The sequence below is a fragment of the Cebus imitator genome, unplaced genomic scaffold (genome assembly GCF_001604975.1).
Source record: "Cebus imitator isolate Cc_AM_T3 unplaced genomic scaffold, Cebus_imitator-1.0 Scaffold297, whole genome shotgun sequence".
In the NCBI taxonomy this organism is placed as follows: Eukaryota; Metazoa; Chordata; class Mammalia; order Primates; family Cebidae; genus Cebus; species Cebus imitator.
This window is the reverse complement of record NW_016107612.1, coordinates 2470563-2491785: the sequence shown is the minus strand read 5'-3', so window position 1 is coordinate 2491785 and position 21223 is coordinate 2470563. Positions and strand designations below refer to the sequence as shown.

General features: G+C 58.3%; 1 protein-coding gene across 2 annotated transcripts in view; it reads left to right on the top strand.

Moving 5' to 3' along the window:
• The window catches only part of GNAO1 (G protein subunit alpha o1), a 168597-nt gene that overhangs the window by 144446 nt on the left and 2928 nt on the right, over nucleotides 1-21223 (top strand). The window contains exons 5-8 of one of the 2 annotated variants that reach the window (XM_017502700.2): nucleotides 31-159; nucleotides 2000-2129; nucleotides 6073-6226; nucleotides 8886-12804. In XM_017502700.2, the coding sequence (XP_017358189.1) occupies nucleotides 31-159; nucleotides 2000-2129; nucleotides 6073-6226; nucleotides 8886-9073 (601 nt within the window). In that variant the 3' untranslated portion in view covers nucleotides 9074-12804. Of the gene's footprint in view, nucleotides 1-30; nucleotides 160-1999; nucleotides 2130-6072; nucleotides 6227-8885; nucleotides 12805-16964; nucleotides 17119-21223 lie in introns of those variants that run through there. The other variant, XM_017502699.2, reaches the window with a different exon arrangement.

The window sequence follows — 21223 nt, the reverse complement described above, 5'->3', positions numbered from 1 at the left end:
GTCCATGGTCCCGTTTGTTGCCATCCCCAGCTACCTGGACAGCCTGGATCGGATTGGGGCCGCCGACTACCAGCCCACCGAGCAGGACATCCTCCGAACCAGGGTCAAAACCACTGGCATCGTAGAAACCCACTTCACATTCAAGAACCTCCACTTCAGGTGAGGCCCAGGGAGGCCCCCAGACCCTGGCGAGGGCTATGACGGGACACATCCGGCTTCTTAGCGTATCTCGTCTGCAGCGCCCAGACAGCGTCCTCCCCAGGGAACCCGCAGGTTGGGGCAGGCAGCTAGATACCAGAAGGAACCTGTCTGTTTCTGTCAAGTTTAGGGGATGGGGTGAGCAGGGAGGCTTCCTAGAAGATTCCCAGAGTGGGGCTGTGAGGAGCAGGCAGAATTTGAACAAAGGAGGGGCAGCCTGTCCCTGAGGTGACTTCCAAGGAGGAGGAGGAGGTAGGCTACCAGGTGGCCCCTCCAAGGTCACTGAGAGGGGGGCTGGGTAAGCTTAAGCAACATCTGTGAGACCCCGAGGACCCATGTAATTCCAGAGCTGGAAGGAGTGGAGAGAGCTGACCCACCCTCTCCTGGTACATGTGGGAAGGTGAGGCCTAAAAAGAGCAGAGCTTTCCCCAGGCATAGAGCACAGCTAGAACCCAGGGGCTCTGGGGCCTCAGAGCAGGGACCTGATGGGTAAGCTGGCTCCTGGGAACCTGCTGCAGAGCTGTGTCCCCACCTGCAGTAACCTGCATGCACTGAGGCCTGGGAGCCCTTGCTCCGACTTGTGGGGAAGAGAGGCCAGCAGAGAAGGGGAGGGCAGGGATCCCCTGCTGGGAGAGCTGGGTTCTAATATTCCCTGCCTCTCATGTGCCCAGCCGTGCCCACTCCTGTTCAGACTGAGGGGCCGAGGCTCTGGGCCCAGGAACCCCTAGGCCTCCACAGATCTGAAGATCAAAACCTTGGGCAGAGCAGCCCTGAGGGGCCTCCCTTGCCTTCCCAGGCTCCTTGGTCTCTCCTGCTTCCCCATTGCGAGCACAGGATGGGGATCTCGCCAAACCTGGCCCAGCAGGCAGGGTCTGAGAATAAGCATTCCGGAGGGGCCACAAAGGCCATCTGTCAACACCCCTGCATTTCAGATGAGGAGGTGGGATCCAGGGGAGGCAGCGATAGGGTGAGAACCAGACCCATTCCTTGCTCTAAGCCCACTATGATCTCTGCCTGCAGTTGCTCCATTCTGTCCAGTTGGACCAGGAATCCTTCCCTGTCCCCCTCTGGCCGGCTGTGTGTCAGCAGGCTTCCCAGATCTAGGAGACTGCAGGACTCCTTGCTCTGGGGGTTGGGGTGGGCGACTGACCTTTTACTTCGAGGACATAAGTCCCACCTGCCTGCAGTCTCTCCCACAGTTTTTGTGCCCCCTCGGGGGTGGAGTTTGAGAGGGAGAAGAGACCAGGCTGTGATCTGCTGGAGAGGGGCTGTGCTGGGCAGAGGTGAGAGAGCCAGCTTTGTCCACAGCCAGACCCAGCTCCACCACAGCTAGACTCTCGCCAGCTTGGGCATGTCTTAACCCTGTGGGTGGCTCACTTTTGCCATCCATATAACAGGTGACACCTTCTGCCTGCCTCCCTCCCAGGCTGGTTTGCCCAGAGCAAACCCAGGAAGGAATAGACTGAAGACACCTTGAGAGGAGGACTCTGAGAGGCGCTTTCTGGGGGCCAGCTCGGGTGTGCCCTCTTAGTAAAATGCCTCAGATGCAAGGGCAGGTCTTTGAGTCATGATACTTGAGCACAGCCAGTCCAAGGACAGACTCTGGGGGCAGTGCCTGGGGATGGCAGTGGTCCAGATGTCTCTCAGCACCTGGAGTGACAAGGCCTGCTAGTGAGGGCTTCTAGCAAGGCTCTGAGAGCCGTAGTCCCCATCTTCTGCCTCTCAGCGCGCTCACAGCTTGACCCCCAGGCAGCCCTCACCTGCCTGGACCCTGCGCCCACCAGCTCCCTGCCTCCTACAGGCTGTTTGACGTCGGAGGCCAGCGATCTGAACGCAAGAAGTGGATCCACTGCTTCGAGGACGTCACGGCCATCATTTTCTGTGTCGCACTCAGCGGCTATGACCAGGTGCTCCACGAAGACGAAACCACGGTGAGTGGCCTGGGCAACCCCGGGCAGAGGGCAGCACAAAGGAGGCAGCAGCAGGATAGGTCAGCCCTGTGAGCGCTGGCCCTCGGGTGCTCACTGTGGCTCTGTGTTCCAGCCAGCTGCTGTGGTTAGGGGTTTCCATCATGGGTGGAACCTGCCAGCACACTCCACCACTCCGTATTGCCAAGGCAAATGCCTCATGATGCCAGTGTGGCAAAGAGTTTCATGGGCCCCTGGCCCAGAGCCTGTGTGTGCAAACTGATCACACACAGCCATACAGAATGTGAAACTTGGCGGAGTCACAGAGGCCATCAGGCCAGAGCAAAATTAAGCAAACCCTAAAAAATCCAGGAGGCAGCCAAGCAAGAATGTACATGCAACAGAAATAGCAGTCCTAGCCTGACAGCCGTCTCTGGGGCCCTGGCCTCAGATGCTACTGGAGCAGAGTGGGGCCGGGGATGCTGCCGGAGAGTTGTGTGGGGCTAGGGGGCTGGGGAGCGGTGTGTGGGGTTGATGGGCCGGGAAGGGAAATGGGGATGAGGCATGCTGGTGAGTGACAGTTGTGGCTCTGGGCTCCTTTGCCGAATGCCAGACCAGGCTCCTACCTTCTGTCTCGTGTCACATTCAGCCTGGGGCCTCAGCGGGGAAACATTCCCCTGGGAGAGTGCAGCCTTCCTCTGGGCCTAGTCCTGGCTCTGCTACTCACTGGCTTGCTGCTGAATTTAGGCAGCACCCTTTCTGGCTCAGTTACTAGTTTCCATAAAAGGAGGATAATAATAGTACCTGCCTGTGCGGGGCTGTTGGCAGTGGGATGGGTGATCCACGTGCAGCACTGTGGAGCTGTTTCTGGAACAGCAGCACCAAGCTGTGGTTGTACGGTTGCTGGTGATTGCCCTGAGCCTGCGTGTCCACTCTGTGGTCCCCTTCTGGCCTGCAGCCCACCAGGCACTGAGCATGGCTCACAGGGTCACTGGAGATAAGCCCCAACACTCCTGACAGTGGGGCCCATAGGCCATGGGGTCACAGGCATCTGTCATCTCCTTGTCTGGAACACATGCAGACCCCCCACCACACGCCTCTGAGGGCTGGCACTGAGGGTTTGAGGTTTGAGGTGGGGCTCGTTGTCATGCTGGGCCTTGAGCGAGGCCTGTCTTCTCTTTGGGTCTGTTTCCTTGACAGTTCTGGCCCCGCTGGTCCACAGGGTTTTGTGAGGATGGGATGGGCTTTGGGGTGTAGGCTCTTGGGCACAGTGCTATAGGGAGGAGGAGCCGCCGCCCTGAGGAGCTTATGCAGAGTGATGGGGCTTTGGGCTGGTGGTGTGGGTAGTCTGGACCCGTTCCGTGTACAGGCTCACCCACCTGGGTCTTCCTGTTTCAGGCCCACCTGCACCCCTGACTTGAGTTTCTGCTGTAATTGTTCTCAATGGCATCGGCAGGCAGTGATGTCAGTCACCAGCCTAGTCTTGACGCTGAGTGGGGCAAGGGTGGATGAACTTCCTGGGCCGTGCGTGCTTGGACCCAGACTCACTGACCACCCAAAGCCCAGGTCAGCCTCCTGGCCATGCGCCCCTCATAGTGACTGCCCAGACTTTTCCACTGCCTGCTGCTGGACTCTGTGCTATTAAGGTGACTGCTCCAACCCCTGGGATCTGAGCTCCACTTGGCTCATCTTTTTCCCCATGGTTTCAAAGACAGCAAGGGAGCTGGAGGCAGGAAGCTGGAAGGGCCCTTCCCTCTGGAATCCAGCCTCTCCCTGGGCCTGCCTTGCCAGGCCTGTGGATGGCTTCAACCCAAGTCCCAGGCCCGCCGGCTATGGGGCTGGGCTCTTGCTCACCTCTAGAGGATGGAAGCGAAGGGACGTCTGGGTGGGCCTAGCAGCTACAGGCCCAAGCTCTGCTGCCCATGGGTCCCCAGTGAGCATGAGACTGGTGCTGGGACTTGCACTGGGTGACCTTCCAGTCTGTGGGCCTTACTGCCTGGAGTACTTGCCCTCCAGCCTTCTCCACCTTCTCTCACCTCCCTTCTTCCCTGTTTCCCCCACTCTTCCACATAACGGCTGGCGCAGAGGACCTTGGAGAAGCCAAAGCAAATGGAGCCAAGGTCACGGGCAGGCTCTTCCTGGTATTCTTCCTTCCCCAAAGCTGGCCACCTTCGCAGCCCAGGGAAGAGCAGCAGCTCATGCAGGGACTAGGGATGACTGCAACTTGACAGCAGCCACAAAGGCAGTTCATTGCCGTAGTGGCAGCAAGAACAATACCGCGGCTGTAGAACTAAGCAGTCGCCATGTGCTGGGGTGCATGCAGAGGTTGGCAGCTTGGGAGTCAGACGGATCTGATCCAGGGTCTAGCGTCACCCCTGCCAGCCATGTGATCATGGGCAACCACCCCACCCTGCCCAGGCCTCCACCTCCTTCCCTGTAAATGGTGACAATGATAGAATGGTCTCACCGGCCATGTGAGGACCGCAGGGCTAAGGGCTGTCAATGTGTCTGCATGCAGGAATCATCACTCAGTGAATAGCTACTGCAGCTACTGCATTCAGACGCCATGGCTAGAGGTTAGGTTGTAGGATATAGGAGCTCTGTAGGATACAGGCTGTCTGCCTTGGTCCTCCGCCGTCCTCTCTGATCAGCGCTGCGTGTCCCTCCCTGGCCTGGGGTGAGAGTGGGGCTGAGAGCCCATGGCAAAGGTGTCTGGAAGCAGCTCCTGGAGCCAGGCCAGGAGAGCCTTGGTAGTGGCTGCTGCTGGCCATCCAGCCTCCCTGTCCACTGCATCCTGGGAGCCCGAGAGCCTGGTCCTGGCCTCATACCTGCTCTCAGCGCCGCCCAGCCGGGCCTGAGGCTGCCACCACTTCTCCACTACCACTGTCGCTGCCACCGCCTGCAGGGCCTTACCTTGTCAAACCAAGGCCAAAACCATGAGCAGATTCTGAGAGACCCTCCAAGCCCGGAAGGTATGAAGCACCTCCCTCCAACCGAATCCATCAGCTAAGAGTTGAAAGCAGCAGGTTCTCAGGGCGCTGCTGGTGACTTTGCTGTGATGCCTGCCCAGCCCGCCCCTGCGCCCGCACTCCTCTCCAGCCCCTCGGCCGGGGCTCGTCCTACCCATCCTGCCTCTCTTGCCCTGCGGTCCACAGGCCCAGGACGGCCCTGGCCCCCATGAGCCCTCGTGGGGCTCTCGGCATGAACTGGCTGGGATGCCCTGGCCCTGACACTGGTTGAACCATTTTTTCAGTATTTTTCTCTCTTTCTCTTGTTGGGTTTTTATCTTCTTCTCTGTTTTGATCTGTTTTGCTGTGTTTCATCTTGGGGTTCCTCTGGCCCCTCTACTGAGAAACCAGCCCCAACAACCAATTCTCCCCGACCCCAGCCCACCAACAAAACCACCAAGCACACCAAGGCCACAGCAAGCTCACCCCCGAGACGCCATCCCCCTGGTGTCTGCTTCCAACTCGGAATTAATTCGAGGATCTTTTAGTCCTCGGTTAATGTTTCCCAACCGAATGCGTGCACCCTCCCAACCTTGCTGTCGAAACCGAATGAGACCCGGTAGAGAAATCTGCATGACTGGGGTTCCACGCAGACGCGTTCGGTGGTGGTTGCGGCCCCTGCCCTGTACGTGCATGGTGCATGTCCTCTCCGTGAGCTGGAGTCTCTCCAGTGACCTCACTGCCCCCACCCGGGGCCAGCTCTCTTTGGAAGGGGGCAGCATCCACCCACCCTGCCCAGCCCTGCTCCGCCCCACCCTGCCTGCGTGTGGAATGATACAGGACCACATCCCGTCTGTCCTTGTGGATCCTCCTGTCTCCGTCCTGGTAGTCTCTGTCCCAGTGGTGTGTCCAGCCGCATTGGTGGACCTTCCCTTTGCTTGTCCCGCTGTGTCGTTGGCCGCGGTGGGTCAGGGCCCTGAATGCTACCGCCCCTCACTCGCCCCTCCACTCTGTTGCAGAACCGCATGCATGAATCCCTGAAGCTTTTCGACAGCATCTGCAACAACAAATGGTTCACAGACACGTCCATCATCCTGTTTCTTAACAAGAAGGACATATTTGAAGAGAAGATCAAGAAGTCCCCGCTCACTATCTGCTTTCCTGAATATACAGGTAGAGACCCCTCCAAGAACAGCAGGACCCCGAGGGAGCGGGCCCTGTTCCCAAAGCCCAGTCCACCCTTCCTACACTCTGTGGATGCACCCAACTCTGCCTCAGAGCATCCGCACAAACAGGCTCCCACCCTGCCCCCAGATTGTGCTGTAGAGAGGAGGAGCAGCTAGCCGGGGCTTCCTCATCAGGGAAAGTAGGTGCAGCCCTGGCTCTGCCACTCATAAGCTGTGTGACCAGGGCAGCTTCTGGGAACCTGAGCTCCACTCTCTGCGCTCAGGGGCTCTCTGTGATGAGAGATCGCTGAGAAGACGAGGGGCAGTGCACAGAGGCTGGGAGTCAGGCGGCCCAAGGTTTATGCCCCAGCTCCGCCACTCACAGGCAGCTCAGGCGGGTCATGCAGCCTCCCTGAGCCTTAGTCTCTGGGTCTGTGAGGTGGGGCGATGGCTGTGATTGCCCTCGCCTCCCTCAGTGGGTGCTGTGAGGAGGAAATGAGCTGACAGGTACCCAGAGCTTCGCGTGGTGCTGCACATAGGAAGGGCTCCCTGTGTGTCTGCTCTTGCCATTAGGGGTATGCCTGTAACTCACATGCATCCTAACACCACCTCCCACATGCGGCTGCTGCAAGATTCAAATCACAGAGCTTTGCAAGCTGCAGACCCCTGGCGCCCTGCATAGGGTGCAGGGGATGAGAGGCCAGCCCTGCCAGTGCTGTGATGGGTTTACCTGACCATGGGGTGGGCGGGCAGCCAGGAAGGCAGCATGACCAGGGCCCCTGAGGAGCTGCAGGGTGGCAGCCCTGGTCAGTGACACCAGAGCAGTTACAGGCCCCAGCATAGCCCAGGTGCCCATCAGCTCTTCTGAGATGGCCAGACCCTGACCAGAGAAGTGAGTGGGAGGAGATGTGGGGCAGTCCAAGGGCTTGGGGCCAGGCAACCTACCTCCTGCCTCTGCCCATCCCCCCAAATCAGGCTGAGTGCCAGCAGGCCAGGACCTAGCTGTGTCCAGCCAGAGATGAGTGGGGCTCAGCCTCCCTGGAACCCCCAAGCCAGCTTCCTCTCTAGCCATAATTGAGGGCCTGTGGATCCTGCCCTAGTGACCTGGGCTTGTGGTTTGTGGGGCATGGAAACAGGTGGGTACGTCAGTTACCAAGGCCAGTTTGGGGCTGACATGGGGAAGGAGGAGGGAATGAGCCCAGACTTAGCAAAGCACTGAGGTCTGGTAGAGCCTCCAGGCTTTCTGCATAGCAGCCCACTCCAGCTGAGAGCCATGGCTCTGAACTCCAGCTCCCCTCCTTGCTGCCCCTCCACAGATTGTCGCAGCCCTGCTTGTGCCTGGCATGGATTCATGGAGTCTGAGGGCCTTCAGTGCAAAGCTGGGGTCCTGTGCTTCTGCCCCTTCCCAAACTGGAAGCTTCTCTCCTAGATACCCCTCTCCCTGATCCCACCTGGGAACCAGCTCAATGTGGTGCCCCCTGAGGAAAGCAGCGTGTGAGCCAGGCAATGAGCGAACATCAGAAACCAGAAGTTTCTAGGCGCCTCCTTCCACCTGGCCTAGCAGTGGCCATGGAGGTGATGTCAAGGCCTTCTCTGTAGACTCCCAAAAGAAAGGGCCCACCTGCAGGTCGTGCATTGGCCAGGGCTACCTGCATGACCCCCAGTGCCCTCAAACCTCCTTGCACATGACCTGTGGTAAGATACGTTTGCCTCAGGAGTCCGTAAATAACCAGGCACAGTGGCTGAAACCTGTAACCCCAGCACTTTGGCGGATCACCTGCGATTAGGAGTTCGAGACCCAGCCTGGCCAACATGGCAAAACCCCATCTCTACTAAAAATACAAAAATTAGTCGGTTGTGGAGGTGCACGCCTGTAATCCCAGCTACTTGAGAGGCTGAGGCTTGGAGAATCACTTGAACCTGGGAGTTGGAGGTTGCAGTGAGCCAAGATCACACCACTGTACTCCAGTCTCGGCAATAGAGCAAGATTTCATCTCCAAAAAAAAAAAACCAAAACGAAACAAAAAGTTGGGGGTGGAGTTCATAAATGCATGTATAACAAGAAAATAGTAGTTTCACAAAACAGTTCTCCCCTTAATACAAGTGACTGGCCAGGCACAGTGGCTGACGTCTGTAATCCCAGCACTTTGGGAGGCTGAGACGAGAGGATCACTTGAGCTTAGGAGTTCAGGACCAGCGTGGCCAACATAGTGAGATCCCATCTCTACTAAAAAAATAATAATTAATCAGGTGTTGTGGTACATGCCTGTAGTCCCAGCTACTTAAGAGGCTGAGAAGAGAGGATCAGTCACTTGAGCCCAGGAGGTGGGGGATGCAGTGAGCCCTGATCACACCATCACACTCCAGCTTGAGCAACAGAGCGAGACCCTATCTCAATAAATAAATAAATAAATACAGGTGATATACTGGGAGATCTGATACTTTGTATTTTTCATGAGTTTTACACTGTATCTGTCCTACTGACTGGATCTAGGACCCCCTGTTAACTTCACTGAGCCCTCAGGTCTCCTCCCTCAGGTTTTCCCTGTGCAGTTGTCTCTGAGAGGCCCATGGCCAGATGGCCACACAGGCCAGGCTGGGGTCGTCCACTCCAGGCAGCCCCACGGGCCCCTCGCCTCACCACCCCCTGCCTGTTTGCTCTGCAGGCCCCAGCGCCTTCACAGAAGCCGTGGCTTACATCCAGGCCCAGTACGAGAGCAAGAACAAGTCAGCCCACAAGGAGATCTACACCCACGTCACCTGCGCCACGGACACCAACAACATCCAGTTTGTCTTTGATGCCGTGACGGACGTCATCATCGCCAAAAACCTGCGGGGCTGTGGACTCTACTGAGCCCAGCCACCCCACCCAGCACCCTTGCCCTGCCTGGCCTGCCGCCCCCCTCCCCTGGAACCAGGCTCCACCACTCTCAGACCACAGTTTGCACTTGAGGAAGATGATCCGAGAGGCTGGCACCAAGGGAGGGAGGAGGGAGCATCCTCCACCCGCCCCCCGGCCCCCAACATAGAACTGTGGTAACGCTGGGGCAGGCGGGACCGCTGAGTGCACGCTGCAAGGCCAGGAGACTCCATGCTTATGGCCTCTGTGTCATCTCCGAGTGCTTTATCGGGAAGCTGGGAGGGCAGGGCAGGGCAGCCGTGTGGCCCAGATGGGCACACCCTGCACCTGATGACTCACTGGAAGCCTTGGAGTGTCCTCCTGTCATCTTGGGTGGTGTAGTGGCATGGACGGCCCTGCAGCAGGGTGCTGGCAGGGTGGGTCATAGGAGCCATCCGTCAGCTTTGCCTGGGGTCTCTGGTTGAGGGCAGCTCCGTCAACAAAAGCCAGGCTGGGACCAGGCCAACTTGGTGTGGGTTGGAGGGCTCAGGCCTTGGCGATGGCCTCCAGCTCCCTGTTCCCTCTCCTGGGTCTCAGCCCTTCCTTCTCTTGCTCATCCTCCATTGCCTTGGCTCTCCCAGAGAACCCCCATCCCTGACTCCTCTGAGGCCTGGAAATGCTTCTTGAGACTGACTTATGTCTCAGATAGATGGAGGGAGGGAGGGGCGGAGGGAGAGGTGAGAGGAGCTGGGCAGGGAAGCTAAGGCTCCTGTGTCGCCGGGGCTGGGGCCTCCTGCCCAGTCCTTGCAGGCCCGAGGGTGACCCATCTCCTTTTTCCAGTCACCAGGAGCTCGGGTGGTCACTCTGAGGTGTGAATAGATGCTTTTTCTCCTCTAGTCCATACTGAATTCAACTCAAACCAGCAAAGGCCTTTGGGCTGGGGACCCTGTAGTTGCAGAGGTCTGGGGGATGTGGACCGTGCAGCCAGTGCCCCCCCACCTCACTGTCTTGGTGAAGAAATCAGGGAGTTTGTCCGCAGCCCTTGGTGTCCTCCCAGCCCCTGAGGACAGAGGAGAGCAGGGGTTGGGACTGACACCCTGGAGCGTTTGGGCCCAGGTCAGCACAAACACACTCCCCTGCCCCCTACTCTAAGGGGAGAGTCCTAGGACGCCTTAGAGGTGGCTTCACTGCTGAAGTCCCTGAGCAGAAAAGGGTGGGGTAGCTTCTCCTGGTGACAAAGGTCTGGCTGGCCTTGGGCAATCAACACACCCCTCACTCCAAGATGCCTCCAGGTAGCTGAGGCTGCCACCCCCACCCAGGCATGTCATGTGCTTGTACAGCAGGCTGTGCCTGGGGACCCGGATGTGCCACAGGAGGGAAGAGGGCACCCCCGGAGAGGTCCCTGCCTCCCTCCTCAAGCCCTCCATTCTCCCTGCCCCCACTCTAGACACATGCAGCCCCCTGGGCCGCCCCAGAGTCAGGAAGCACCTGTACCAACAGCTCTGGGCTTGTTGGACCCACAGGCACAGAGCTCCAAGTGGTGCCAGGAGACCCAGGGACCTTCCCTAGTGCCAAATGCCTGCAGGGACTGGTGCCTGGGGAGCCTCTGGCAGCCAGGCTATAGGGGCCACCCCATTAGCCCAAGTCCACTTTCATTTTGTTCACCTGGGCCATGTTTTGGACCTTGCACCAGGCTGGGACATGGCAGAGGACAGGCCCTGGGAGCCAGCAGTCTTGGTGTCCTGCCATGGACAGCCAGGGTCAGCTAAGCCATCCTGTCCAACATGGAAGACATGGCAGTTCTTTCTCAGCAGCCCCATCCTGGGTGAGGCCAGCTGTGCCCCTAACTCTGCTCCAGACTAACTCCAGGCTCAGAAGCAGCTGGTAAAGGGGGGCTGTTGGTCACCTCTAAGGCCATCACCCTGGAGTTAGAAGTCACTGGGCTGGAGGGCTTTCTATGTCCCCCAGCAGCCTCCCTCAACCACAGTGGCCAGAGCACCGATCCAGGCCTTCCCCATCCATAGAATTGGGGCTGGAGGAGGGGGTGCTCAGGCCTTCCTGCCCTTGTCCCCATCCTGCCTTTCTCTTTTCTTGGATGCTCCGTCCTGCTTGGTTTCTTGCACTGCTCTCAGTCCTCCCACCCTGGCCTGCTGGGGGGTCCTTGGCCCTCAGGGGTATTCAGGGAGAAATTCTCTGCCTATGCATGATGCCTGTCATTCGTGTCATAACCGGCGGCTCCACCGTTAAAGGGGCGACTGAGGGTGACAGATGAGATTTGGCTCCGTCGTGGGTGTGGATGTGGGAATGTTGTGAGTGACCAGACATAGGTGGCCTTCTGATCCACGGTGGTCCTGCATATGTCCTGAGGGGTGATGGCCCAGATTTAGCAGGCCAAGTGGAAACTGATTTCTACGAAGAGCATCTTTGCCAAACTCATGAAAATTGTGCCTGCCACTCATTCCTATGGGCTGGTTTTCTGCCCTGCACTGCTGGCCGTCATAAGAACCAGGTCTTGGCCTTCCCTCTAAGCACCTATAGAGGTCCCCAAGGCTCTCTGGTTTGAGGAGGGCGTGGGGTCTGCCCAGCCCCAAGCAGAGAGCACAGCCTGGGCCCCTGGTCAACAGCTTTGGCATTCTGGGTTCCATGGGGACCCCAGAGCCCAGGCAGAAGAAGACCACCACACCTGCTGCCAGAACACAGCTCTGTCTCCTAGCCCCTCCCCACAGCCCAGCTCCCACTGGTGGGAACTGGAGGCATTCCTGCCCTCCATGGTCTGCACTGGTCTCCCCTGAGCGTTCTCAGGAGAATAGGCAGCCCTAGGTTCCCACCTGCAAGCGCCATAACTAAGCGTCTACACACCCCCAACAGGAAAGACCCAGGGATCGTCCCACCCACGCCCTTCCCTTTGGCCAACATGAGCCCTGTAGGGGGAAGCTTAGCCCCTGCTCCCACCTAACACTCTACAATTAGCACCCAGAGGTTGATTCTGGAAGTTCTTCCTTTTTCTAGTCTGCATCCTTCCTGGCCACCCTGCTTCTTTTTCTCGGTCTGACCTGGTGCACTCTTGGCAAGTAAGTCCACTGCAGTCCCAGGTGAACACCATTTCCTCCAGCTCAGCTAGTGGCCTGCCCGCCCCCTTTTCAAGAAGTCTGGGTCACAGAGTCTCCTCTGGCCACCCCTTTTCTTGTCTGAGCCTCTGGACGCCTTCAGGCACAGCCTAGCAGCTCTCAGGAACCAATACCTGAGGCTCTGGATCCAGATCCACGGCCACCAGAGTTCAGTGAGCGGTGCCCAAGGCAATCACCCCCAGGCAGTTCCCGCTGTCAGGCCGCCAGCCTAGAGTGTGGGATCCCAGCAGCCCAGGGGACAGGGCCAGGGCATGAGCTGCTGCCGTGGAGTCTCCCACCCCTCAGCAAGCAGAGTCCTGACCCCACCCTGCCCAGAGAGGAGCTGGGGCCTCCAGACAGACCCCACTCCAGTCAGACTAAGGCCCCTGTCAAAGAAGGGCAGGCTGGGGGGAAAGCAGAAAGAATGGCCCCCAATCCAAACTCCTGGATCCCCTCCATGAGAGAGGGGCTCCCCCTGGAAGAGAAGCTCTCATCCCCAGGCCCAGTGCACCAAGACCACCAGCAGAGACTCTCTCCCTTTCCCAGCAGAGCCGGCAGCTCCAAGGCACCACTGTTCCTGTGGCCCCCTCCCTTCCTCACTCCTCCCCTCCCCTCTCCTCCCCTCCCCTCCCATCTCCTGCTCCTGTGGCCCCCTCTCCCCACTCCTTTCCCCTCACCTACCCTGCTCCTATGCCCCCCTCCCCTCCCCTCTTGTCCCCTCCCCTCTCTTCCCCTTCCCTCCCCTCCTCTCCTCCCTGCTCCTGTGGCCCCCTCTCCTCCCCTTCCTTCTTGTCCCTTCCCCCTCTTCCCCTCCCCTCTCCTGCCCTCTCCTCCCCTGCTCCTGTGGCCCCCATCCCCTTCCATACCCTCACCTCCCCTCCTCTTCTCCCCTGCTCTCTGCCCTGCTCCTGTGGCCCTCATCCCCTCCCCTCTCATTCCCTTCCCTCTCTTCCCCTCTCCTCTTGTCCCTTCCCCTCTCTTCCCCTCCCCTGTCTTCCTTTCTCCTCCCCTGCTCCTGTGGCCCCTCTCCCCTCCCCTCCCCTCCCATCTCCTTCCCACCTTCTCCTCCCATCCCCTCCCACCACATTTCTCCCCCAACTCTGGGCAGCCATGCCCTCCCATCCTGCTTCTGGTCTCTACTCTACTGGATCTGACCCAACTCCTAGCTCAGCCCACTGTCTGCCACCCTGCCCCTGCTGAGCACCTTCTTCCTCCCCATGCACCCCTCCCCCTTCTAGGCCAGGTGGGTTCAGTCGCCCCAGGCCCTCCTTAGAAAAGCCAGGCCCTCCTTAGAAAAGCCGTCTCTCTCATGTGCAGTGGTCCCACCTCCCAACCCCGCCACTGCCATCCACCCCGTATTAACTGTAATTTTGTAAGAAGAGTGACTTGTTGGTTTAATAAATCTAGTTATTGTAATAATTTATTGGCTGCCATAATGTATTTATTAGTCACCTGCCGTTAATAAAAAGTACCCGCTTTCCTAGCGTGAGTGTGGTGTGTTGTCAGGGCCCAGGGAGCTCCTGCCAGGCGCATTTGCCCCATCCTGGTCCCAGGACCTTAGGCAGTCTGGCGGATCAGGCACACTTCTGCTGGGGACAGAGGATTGGGGCGACTGGGTGCCCTGTCGGGATTGCCATCCGGCACGAGGCTGCCCCATTCTGCGCCGAGCCACCTTCCTGTCCTGGCAAGCTTGGCGGCCGCCTGGACACTGCTGTGGTTGACGCAGCAGTGGCCTTGACTGCACTGGCATGGCTTCCTGCTGCTCCTGGGCATCCACTGCAGCCTGGGGCAGGTGGAGGTCAGTGGCAGGGGCTGTCAGCCATCTGTGAACCCTGGATTCTTTCTCTTTTCTCAAATGGTAGCATCTCTGTTTTGAATGTACCCCGGCGTCTGCTTCCTCTAGGGTGCTTGTAAGGATGGGCTGTGCTCTCGACTCTTTGGTGACGGGTTCCAGGCAGCATGCCAAGGGAGGGTGGTCAGGCCTGGGGGGCTGGCGGGGGTCTCCGTGCCGGCATTTCCCCTGCCTTGCAGAAGCTCCCCTCCTCACTGCCCTGCTAAGCACCCTCTGCCTCCGTCCCCCACCTGAGTCTCCAGGATCAGCCGTCTTTTGGGGCTCCCTCCAAGGCCCTCTCCCCATAAAGCCAGGTTTGGTTCTGCCTGTCCTCTGCTCCCCAAGCCCTCCCCTGCACTGCCACTCCTGAGACCACAGACTGTGCGTCGTCTTTCTCCAGCTAGACTCTGAGCTCTCGGAGAGCAGGAGCCTAACATGGTCATTCTTACGTCCTTGGGGCAGCCTGGCAGGGAGCCTCACACACAGATGCCAGTCAGTACTGACTGGAAGAACGAGTGCGTGTGAGTCGTGCTCTGCAGCCCTGAGGCATGAGGGCTGTGGAGGGGCTGAGCCTTAGCCAGTGGAACTGTGGAGCCTGAATGAGCCAGCCTTGATTTCTCCTCCACACCTAAGCTCGGTGGTGGCCAAGGGGCACAGTCCCCACTCCCACCTCAGGTCACCCAAGTGGCGTTTCCTGGCAATGCCCAGACAGATGTGCAGTGGAGGAGGGAGCGCAGCTCTGGCTGTGGGTTTCCAGCTCTCTATGCAGCTGCGGGCCCAGGTGGCTCTGTGGAGTGGGGTTTTATGGGTTTCCGGCTCTCTGTTACGCAGCTGCGGGCCGAAGTGGCTCTGTGGAGTGGGGAGCGTGTTCCTGTGGAATCCTTTTGGTCTCAAGAGCCTCGCCACTCTGCCCTCATATGTGGCTCAATTAGCTTGAGTGTGGGGAGCTTGAGGCCCTGAATCTGGGTTCACTGGGCCTTAGAAGCCTCTGGCTGCTCTTTTATGACCCTAACAGACCCTAACAAGGTGGCTCGGGGCAAGTGAGACCTGCTCCTCCCCAGTGAGATCACACAGATGACAGGGAGATGCTCGTGGGGATTGAGAAGGAAATGTACTGATTGAGGACAGGAGAGGTGATGAGGTCACATGAGTTTACTGAATCTGTTTAGCAGAATGTAAAGGCAGTGCCATGTACTACAGCTCCAGGCTGGGGCAATAAAGCCGTGCCAGCCGTCCAGGTGCCCCTGAGAGGCAGCTGAAAACTCTGCCCCCTCCACCTATCAACTTCAGCCAGTAGGAGCAGGGTCTGGGGCTGGCCGCCTTTATGTGTCCTGGTAGAATGACGCAGGCATGGGAGAGATTCGGAAGGGAGGACTGGCCGTGAGGTGCACGGGGCCCGCCATGCAGTTGTTAGCATCGGTTCCTCGAAAGCCCCACACAGCCTGATGATAGGGACCGGAGAGACCCATTGCATAAGTTCTGGATCTGGCCCAGCTGTGTCACTGAAGTGTCCCCTCAGGGCGGATGAGGTTAAGTGATGAGGCAGGGAGAGTGCCGGCGCAGCGTGGGCCTGGGTGCCTGGTGTGGTCACTGCATCTTTGTTGCCCTCCTTCTGCTCAGAGAGGATGGCGTGGCGGGAACCAGCAATTCGTCAGCACCCACAGCGTGCTCGTCCCTGGGGAGGAGTTCGTCTCCCCATGAACAACGCCCAGTGGCGTCTACACCAGCTCTCTTCTTTTTCCTGTTACTTGTGTCACTCTTCTTACTTCAGAGGTAGAGTTTAGCCTGGGTCACCTCTGGGCTTTAGATCCAGGGAGCTGGGTTTACAGTGGGCAAGCTCCCAGGGCTAGGACGGGGTCCTTGGGGATAATAAGGGAAACTGTCCCTTCCTCCCCCTCCCCGTGCAGAAATGGATTGGTTCACAGAGAAAGATGCCCTCCGAACTGCCAAGAAACAGACTACCCAAGTGAATGTGCTCAGCATCCCAAAGCAGAGTTCTTGCCCAGGGCAGAAGGCTGGCCCCTCAGTTAAGCTTCTTTGGGGTGCTCATCATGTTCATCCGTTTGCTAAACAGCCTCTTGTGTGCAGGGCAGCCCTCCACATCTGCCTTGCTTAGAACGCCGTGCAAGGACTGCTGTGTAGCCCAGTCCCTCTCTGTGACTGAGTAGGACCCAGACAGGAGGTGCAGCCAGTCCCCCAGGCACTCTTGGAGTGACGCTGCCAGGAGCCTCTCCCCTGAGTGGTGGCCCACAGGATGCTGGCAGGACCTGGCATGCCTTCCCCTCAGACCACGGGAGGGGCCTGGGGTCTTGCACCACTCCCAGAGGACATCTCCCAACCCAGGATGGACCCAGAAGGAGAGGTCTAGGCGGGAAGGGCCAAAGCCCAGCTCTCTGGCTCCAGTCCAGCCTCCACTACTCCCAGCACACACACACACCCACACACACACAGATGCACACCACACACAGGCACGCACACAGGCATACACACACAGGCGCAAAAACAGGCACACATTCAGGCACATGCACGCACACAGGCACACAGGCATGCACACACAGGCATGCACACACAGAGGTACACAGAGGCACGCACACGCATGCACACACAGGCACACACACCACAGGCGCACACACAGGCACGCACACACACGTGTGCTGGGAGGCCCTCCCATAGTTGGGGACTCTGCAGTGAGGAAGCCTGGGTCACCCTGTCCTCAGCCTCCCCAGAGAGCCATGGCTGGTGCCCAGTCTAGTCTCTGCCTCTGGCCCTGACATGATGGGTGCTCTGGAAGCAGGGAATGAGATGTGCTGTGAGGTGTGACCGACTCAAGTTCCCTCTGGCAGCCTCTGGGAGGAGCTGCTGTGTAGCCCAGTCCCTCTCTGTCAAGCCTAATCCTCTCCTTCTCTTTCCCTGTCTCTGTGTCTCCCTCCCGCTGTCTGTCCTCTCTCCGCCCTTCCTGCGGCCGCAGAACCGCATGCACGAGTCTCTCATGCTCTTCGACTCCATCTGTAACAACAAGTTCTTCATCGATACCTCCATCATTCTCTTCCTCAACAAGAAAGATCTCTTTGGCGAGAAGATCAAGAAGTCACCTTTGACCATCTGCTTTCCTGAATACACAGGTGGGTGCCAGGCAGTGCTGTGTAGGGGGAAGCCCTCCCCTGGCTCAGAGACAGGCTGCTGGGCCAGCACCGTTGGGGCTGGCTGGCATGCGGGACCCACTGCAGGAGTGTGGTGGGGCGAGGAAGAAACAGCGCTGTGCCACCAGGTTTGGGCTTCCAGGACACAGCCCTAGGCGTGGTGGGAAGGGCCCCTCCTAAGATATATGTGTTATGACCAAGGGACTCAGGAGTGACATGGTGGGGAGCAGGGCGCAGGACAGGATCAAGGGCTTCCCCCTTCCTCCTGGTCTCCCTCTAGAAGAGGTCTCAGGAGAGCCTCCTGTAATCTCAGCAGTGGCCTCCCCTCACCCCTGCCCAGGGCCACACAGCGCCTTTGCATGAAACCGAAAGGTAGGCATGTGGCCTGTGAGCGGGCCTGGGCTGCCTCTTGGCCCCACCTGCTTTCTCTACTCCCTGCTTCGGTGCCTGGAACATGCTTCCTCTCTGCAGCCTGGGCCCAGCCAGACCACCCCACCCCACCCCGCATCGTGCCTGCTCTCCCTTCCCAACCCCAGGCCCATCGTGCTTCCTCTCTCCCCTTCTTCCTCAGCCCGAGGTCTTTGCCCCAAATCCAACCACTCCAGCCATCTGCAAGCCTCCTCCATCCCTGCCTCCCTTTATCCTGCCTTCTCTGGGGCTGTTTTCTTGCTCTCAGGGGAATGTATCACAGACCTCCCCCACCCCACCCCCAAATGAAACTCTTTGCAAATGGATGTATGAGTGAGGGTGGCTTCTGTGGGGTGGGCCAGCTCTGGGGTGCTGCTAATGTCTAAAAGCAGTGCTGATGGAATGCCAGAGCCCAGCCGTGGTCCCTCTGGGGGCTGGGAAGCTTCTGGGGGTTCCTGGGGTAGGAGTCACCTTTGCAGGCTGCAGAGCACAGAGGGCCAGCACCTCGCCATGGAGGAGGAGGTGTCCTGTCATCCACCAGGTCAGGGCACAGGTTGGCTGGGCCAGGAACCCGTGTTCTGACTGCCCCAAAGTAAGACTTTGGGCATGGGCTCAGTTCCAGGGCCACATAGGTCCCCAGGCCCAGCCACAGGGCTCAGACATCCAGCAGAGGTTGATGCTGGGTGCCCCACCCTTCCCCACAGCTGGGTGCAGTGTGTGAAGGCCCATCAGCTCATTCTGAGCACAGCCCGTGTCCTCACTGATGCTCCACGCTAATATGAATTTATAAGGTGGTTCTTGCCCTTCCCAATGTGCAGAGCAGGAGATGGGGCCGGGAGCTGTGCCCTGCACTCGAGGCTCTTGAACAAAGTCCCAATAGGGCACGCAGCCCAGGTCGCCTCTGGAGCCAGACCACCTGCAGCTCAGCAAGTTGCTCAGTCACCTGTGCCTCATTCTAATCTGGGCACCATAGTGGATAATCATGCCCACCCTATGCCCACCTCAAGGGTGACTGGAGGGACGGCTGGTCTACAGAAGCGCTGGCTGTGGCTGCCATTGGTATTTATTCACAAGATGGAAACCAGGGAGAGGGAACTGGTCATGGAGGAGGTGCCCTCTGCAGGGTGGAACGAGGGCAGGAAGGCACAGGACAGGCCCCGAAAGGCCAGCCCCAGGTGACCTTTGGGCAGAGCCAGGCTGCAGCCCACTCTGGGAAGCCACTGCTGACCTCTCCCAGCCACAATGATAGAGCCCAGTAGGCCCCCTCAGGCCAGGGCCACCCTCAGGGGCAGACCCAACCCCACTTTCTTGTCCAGCGTCCAACTGGGGCCCGACTTGAGAGTGGCCAGCCTCACTGCTATGGAGTGCAGGTACTAGGTCTGCTGGAACCTGGGAAACGTGAGTTCTCCAGGGCCTTCAGAGGGATCCAGTTTGAATTCAGAGGATATCATGGATGACAGATGGTCACCAGTGCAGTGGCCCCGTGGAGCGCAGGCCTGTGAGGACACAAAACAAGCAGCAGAGGTGAGGCAGGAGGTGGCCAGCTGTCTAAGGGATGTGTGGGCCAGTGTGGCCAGGCCGCAGCAGGGCTGTGTGAGGATGCTGGGCTTGGCAGACACACGAAAGGCACGGGGAGCTCCTCCCACCTGGATGGCTGCCTGTGGCCACCTTCCACCCTGGGTTATGCCCAGCTCGGCTGTCTCTGGACAGGAAGCTCCTTGGCAGGGTCCACATGGGTCGCTTTGTCCAATCCTTAACTGCCGTGCTGGGGGCTCAGGCAAGCCAACCTTGGCATCTCTGCACCAGCGGATCAAGGATAAGGCTTTGCCTTGTGGGTTCAGGCACTCCTGCTGGGCTACCTAGAGCTGGTCTCTGCCGTGACACCCCACCCAAGGATGTCCCCCTGCCCCTTGCCCCTTTTATTTGCTGAGCACTGGCCTCGAGTGCAGGGCTAGAGCCAGGTCTTCTGGTTGCCTTTAAAGGATAGGAGGCACTCCTTGCCGTGGAAGCCTTCCAGCGGCCCAGTCCCACCACCTCATCCCGCGGCTCGTGCCCTCGGCCCACAGTTGGAGAATGAGGCAGGGCCTCTGGGGCAGGGAAGGGTCGTCCCACATCCAAAGTAGCATATCGTTTTCATTCAGGCCAGATCCTAGTGGCACTGAGGGAAATGGGACATCTTTCTTTTTTGGGGCTTTTCTGCACTTCTGTCTTGGTTCATATTTTAGGATCTTTAATTGAAAACTGTCTACACGGCAGAGTCACGAGAGCTTGGGTTGCAACTGGTTGGGAAACTGTCATATTACCCAGAGGTGTGCGCTGATAGCCCCACCCAGCCCTAGCCAGGATCAAGGGGACACCCAAGGAATTGGCGGGGACAGAGGGCCCCCCATTGGCATCATGCATGCCGATGTCCCTTAAACTTCCTGCCTTGGGGAATGCCCCCATGTCCTGGTCACTCGCTCCAGAACCATGACTGCTAAGGATATGCTGCCAGCCCTGCCGAGTGGCCTCTTCTTAGAGGAAACCAGTGAGGAGGGAGCGCAGGTCCCTCTGAGTGCCCACCGCCTTCCTGGGCAGGCCCCTCTCCAGACTTTGTTTTCTTGGTTTGTTGGAATCAGCAGGATTGGTTTAGACCATGGGGCGGTGCCTCAATCTGTTCATCTAGGAAGCTAAAGGGTCATCTGTAGCCACTGCCCACCCAGGCAGGGCTCCCAGGTGGATCTGCTGTGAAAACAGCAAGAGGTCTTGCAAAGTCCAAGTCTTTTCGGTCTCTGGCCAGGCAAGCGCTCAGCCCCGTGTATGGTTGGTGCAAAAGTCATTGCAGTTTTGCAGGCCAGGCGCAGTGGGTCACACCTGTAATCCCAGCACTTTGGGAGCCCAAAGTGGGCAGATCACGAGGTCAGGAGATGGAGACGATCCTGGCTAACACAGTGAAACCCCATCTCTATTAAAAATACAAAAAGTAGCCAGGCGTGGTGGCACATGCCTATAGTCTCAGCTACTGAGGGGGCTGAGGCAGGAGTATCACTGGAACCTGGGAGGCAGAAGTTGCAGTGAGCTGAGATCACACCACTGCACTCCAGCCTGGGCAACAGAGCCAGACTCCAGTCAAAAAAAAAAAAAAAGAGGTAATTGCAGTTTTGCTATCAAAAGTAATGGCAAGGCTGGGCGTGGTGGTTCATGTCTGTAATCCCAGCACTTTGGGAGGCCAAGGCAGATGGATCACCTGAGGTCAGAAGGTTCAAGACCATCCTGGCCAACATGGTGAAACTTTGTCTCTACTAAAAATACAAAAATAAGCTGGGCATGGTGGCACGTGCCTGTAACCCCAGCTACTCAGGAGGCTGAGGCAGGAGAATTGCTTGAACCTGAGGTGGAGGTTGTAGTGAGCAGAGATCGTGCCACTGCATTCCAGCCTGGCAAGAGCAAAACTCTGTCTCAAAAACAAAACAAAACAAGCAAAAACAAAAACAAAATTTACATATATATATATATAAAACGGCAAAAACACAATGACTTTTGCAGCAACCTAATAGTTGTTTAATTTAAAATGCAACTACAGCCGGGTGCGGTGGCTCAAGCCTGTAATCCCAGCACTTTGGGAGGCCAAGGCGGGTGGATCACGAGGTCAAGAGATCGAGACCATCCTGGTCAACATGGTGAAACCCCGTCTCTACTA